General features: G+C 39.2%; 1 protein-coding gene across 1 annotated transcript; it reads right to left on the bottom strand.

The window, feature by feature from the left end:
- Nucleotides 1-1,357: 1,357 nt before the first annotated feature.
- Nucleotides 1,358-2,296, bottom strand: LOC137561957 (olfactory receptor 10A7-like). Its single transcript, XM_068273302.1, has one exon. The coding sequence runs from the start codon at nt 2,294-2,296 to the stop codon at nt 1,358-1,360; it is 939 nt and encodes a 312-aa protein (XP_068129403.1).
- Between the last annotated feature and the right edge of the window lie 2,408 nt (nt 2,297-4,704).

Raw genomic sequence — 4,704 nt, 5'->3', positions numbered from 1 at the left:
TGGTAACATGGCCACATCATGTTCATTGAATGAATTAGATCCCTCTTTCGGGTTCGGGGGATAAAGGGAGGAGACGTCATTCAGAAGCTAAACTCTTCAAGAAGCTGGCATGGTGATCTGCACTCTCCTTGTCTCCTCTCTTTGCACACAAGCACTTTGCCTACTGAGGGGCCCCTTCTGTTTGCAATGCCGTTGTTGTTGCTCTCCTAGTGGTTTTCACGTACATTGAATGATTCCTCTTTAAGTCTTCATGGTTTATTGCATTATGCGTTTATTAATAATGTCTTTTCTAACACTTTATTATGAGGACTCTTATCTGCATAGTTTGCATCTAACTTTCATCAAGGTTGGCATATTGAGCACTTTATTTATGTTGCAATATATAATCTCATACAATTTATAATTTGTTATTGATCATTGTTTGCATTTAAGTTGTTGAGAAGAGTGGCTTGTACTTAATACACTATCACTTTAGCTAAATTGGTGTTATATAATAAAGGTATCCATACATCTAGGGATGATGGGCAGATTCAACCAAGAGACAAATCTCTCTCTTATCGAATCTGATTAGAGAGAGATCTGTTGGCTTCCCATACACCACAGGCTGACTCCCCATTGATTTCATGCTGAAATCGATCCAGAATCAGCCTTGTGATGCCGCATTTGACGGCCCTCACCGGCCTGGTGCTGTCCCTCCTAATGTGTAATGTGACTCCCCGGTTCCCAGTGCACTATACATCACCTGTCCATGGCCGCTGCTTGTCCTCAGCTTGTCTACCACTGTCTTTGAGCACGCTTCTTACTTTAGTATTAATTACTAATTGTATGGTGCTTGTCCAATTTCTCAATTAGGCTTTACTCTAATCTATTCTCCATACCATGGCATATTGCACTATTGTCTCCTGTGCTTATCTCTTTTGTGTTTTTTCAGTCCTTGTATTCTCTGAGTCTGACCTCCATATCAGAATTTAGGCTAATTCACAAATTGAGCAGTAACAAATGTTAATAACCATCCCATAGAAACAAGATATGCGCAAAATACAACAATAACAAAATACTGGTTTCTAATGTTGATCTCAATATGTGTCCTATGCAGAAATCTAAATGGTTTATGTTACTGAGATCAGAAAACCAGCATTCTAAGTAAAAGTAAGACTCACTTTATTTTTATGTGTTTTCCATGAAAACAAAAATGTCCCATTTGAGATATCAGGGGTAAAAACAAATTCTTGTTTTCCATTTCTCTCTGTTCAGTGACAAATATTACAAAATTTGAAAATGATTTGCAAAAACAAAATAAACTATATTAATAATAATAATAATAAAAATTTGAAGAATATGTGTATATTTAAATATCCTACATGGCTATTTTGACATTACTGTGCAATTTGACCATCGCCCTTCTAATCTCCTGGTTCCTTAGGCTGTAGATAATGGGATTAAGTAATGGCGTCACCAAAATGTACAACAGAGACGTGTATTTATTTGTGCTGATTGTACCAGTATCCTTTGGTACTACGTAAATAGTGATCAAGGTCCCATAAAAAGTGCAGACAGTGGTCAGGTGGGAGCTACAGGTGGAGAAGGCCTTCCTTCGACCATAAGAAGAAGATATCTTCAAGATAGTGAAAGAAATACAGACATAGGTTATTATTATCAAAGCAAATGGCAAAGGTATCATAAATAAGGATGTTATGAGATCTTGTAACATGAATTCAGATTTATCTGAGGTGGACAAGTCTACTATTGGTCCAACATCACAGAAGAAATGGTCAACATAATTAAGACTACAGAACTTTAGCTGGCACAACACAATCATTTCACTTGTAATTAATAGTATGCCTAAGAACCATGATCCAACAACTAATTGAAGGCATGAATGATCATTCATGAGGGAAGCATAATGTAATGGTCTACAAATGGCCAGATAACGATCATAAGACATGGCTGCAATAATAAAACATTGCACACACCCAAGAAGGGTAAAGCAGTATAGCTGCGTAAGACACCCAACTAATGTCAGTCTTCCTTCCTCAATATATGTAATGTCCAACATCAACGGTACTAAAGTAGTAGTCAGTAGGACATCAGCTGTAGCCAAGTGCTTGAGAAAGACAAACATCGGGATTTTAAGATGATCAACAGAAGTCACCAGAGTAATAATTAGAAGGTTACCGCAGAGTATCATAATGTAGATGAAAAGAATGACAATGAAAAGCAGAATTTTAAATTTGTACAGGCCTCGGAACCCAAGTAAGCGGATTTGTGTAACTTGCGTCTGATTAACCTCACACATATTTTGCATATAGGAGATACCAAAGGACACCAAAAATGCAGTCTTGCCCTCTAAGATATAAAAAGAGTATGAACATGCAATGACTATTTTATTTAAAAAATGTTCCAGTTTATTTGATTGTAATGCTTAGTTTTGATTGGCATACATAGTTCTTATATCTGAAATTAAAGATTACAAAGTTGTGTGTCTGCGTTTTTAATGAAATGTATTAAAAGCAAACAAAATTCAAACAATTTGTGCAAATTAGAGTTTGTAGCAAAATGTTAAACTTTTTATTAAGCTAGTATGTAACACAAAATATATTATCAAACATGAACAATATAGACAAAGACACACTTAACACTTGCGCAATTCCCACACAAATGAGGAAGCCAATAGATCAGGGACAGATTTACCATAAGGCATTGTAGGCTCTTGTCTACAGGTGCCTGGTGATGGAAAGGCCGCTCATTCTCCTCTTTCCTCCCCCTTCCCTATGTAGAGTCCCAAGTGGAACATAAATGAGAGGTTGCTCCTCCAGCTCTCAGCATTCCACTGATGCGATCTCCCTTCAGTCCAGGGCAGTCCAGGGCTACCTAATACCTGGAGGCACCTTTTGCTACATTGTATTACGTAGCCAGAGGCACACTCAGTATTAAGGGACACCTGTGCCTAACTACACGTGGCAGTGGGGGTTTGCAGGATCATAGAGGGTGAAGTGTTGGGTGCCAGAACATCTGTGCCTATTGGCTCCTATGATGTAAATTCGGGGCCTCAGTAGATACAAAGATGCCAAAATGCAAAAGGAGAGGGAGTCCCAAAAAAGGAATGTTGGTGAGCTGTATACAACATGAAAGCATATGCATCATCACAAATCTTTAAAGAATAATTATGGGTCAATAACTGTCTAAAATCCCTTGGTTTTACGAGTTTTCCTGAAGAGGTAATTATCTTTCCAAGAGAGAAATGAACAGTGGGAAACAGGGAACAGTGGCACTCAGGTTGTAATAAAACCATCTGGAGTCGGGAAGGATTTTTTTCCCCTTTGGGGATAATTGGACCATGCCTTGTAAGGGTTTTTCTCCTTCCTCTGGATCAACAGGGATATGTGAGGGAGCAGGCTGGTGTTGTACTGTGTTCTCTGGTTGAACTCGATGGACGTATGTCTTTTTTTCAACCCAAATAACTATGTAACTATGTAACTTGTTAAAAGCATAAAAAGGAGAAAAGGGAGGTGGCTTACCTCAGCAATAAAAAATTAACAATTTCTATTTGCACACTGGAAACACATTTGGGGATATACAATCCACTTCTTCAGGACAATTTTCAGTGCCTAAATTTTACAAGTGAGAAACCAATAGGACAAAACAAAGCCCTAGATTGGCTGCAGCAGATGTTAACAATGTTACCCTAGTCACGTATTTCACTGTTTAGAGGAGGGACCATGAGCAGATTTGGAGTCTCAGACAAGTCACATTGCTTCTCATGTCCACTGGAATATGTATTTATTTGCAGACAGGTATACTGATGGGCTGCTCTGAATTTAGCAAGGGATTATAATGTTGTTGTACTTATCATATGATACAATCTTGTGTGCCCTTTTTAGATAAACAAACAGACTGCTTTTATTATTATTATTATTATTATTATTATTATTATTATTATTATTATTATTATTATTATTATTATTATTATTATCATTATTATTATTATTTTGTTGGTCATTGTTTAGAGCCACATTGAATGCATTGCAATAGAGGAAAAAGGATCCTAGTTTTTCACCTTAAGGCTGGTTTCACACCAGGACGTTGCGTTAGAGGGGACGTTAAGGTCGCATAACGTGCCCCTAACGCAACGCCTGGTGGTGCTGGAGCAGGACGCTACCAAGAGCCGCGTTACAAGCAGCTCTTGGTGCGCCTGCTCTGTCGGAGGCACTGCGGAGACCACGTGAGCGGAGCTCTCCGCATCACGTGGTCCCGCCAGCCAATCAGCGGCCGCTCCAAGAAGAAAACACTGCAAGTGCAGTGAATATTAAGTAGCCATGTGCCTGGCTACGTAGCGACCTCTCCCCTCCTCCTCTCCGCCCCCAAATTAAAAAAACCCACCCGTACTGAGCATGTGCAAACAGTCTAACGCAAAGTACTGCATGCAGTACGTTATCAGGACGTGCTGCGTTACAATGTAACGCAACGTGGGCACTGTGAACAGCCCATTGATTTTTCATTGCTGTGCGGTGGGGTGCGTTACAGGCTGCTCTAACGTGCACCTGTAACGTCCCACTGTGAAACCAGCCTTATAGTCTTAAGCCTGTTATACACATCCAGTTTTGAATGGCTATTAATTGGCCAATTCTAAGACTCCCATGTAATATGACAGCTTACCCACACAATCTGTTCATAGTATTCAAAATATGTTGGTGCTTATACTAT

Source organism: Hyperolius riggenbachi, chromosome 3 (assembly GCF_040937935.1).
Source record: "Hyperolius riggenbachi isolate aHypRig1 chromosome 3, aHypRig1.pri, whole genome shotgun sequence".
NCBI classification, from domain to species: domain Eukaryota; kingdom Metazoa; phylum Chordata; class Amphibia; order Anura; family Hyperoliidae; genus Hyperolius; species Hyperolius riggenbachi.
Note: the sequence above shows the minus strand (reverse complement) of the source record. Positions and strands in the feature narration are given on the sequence as shown.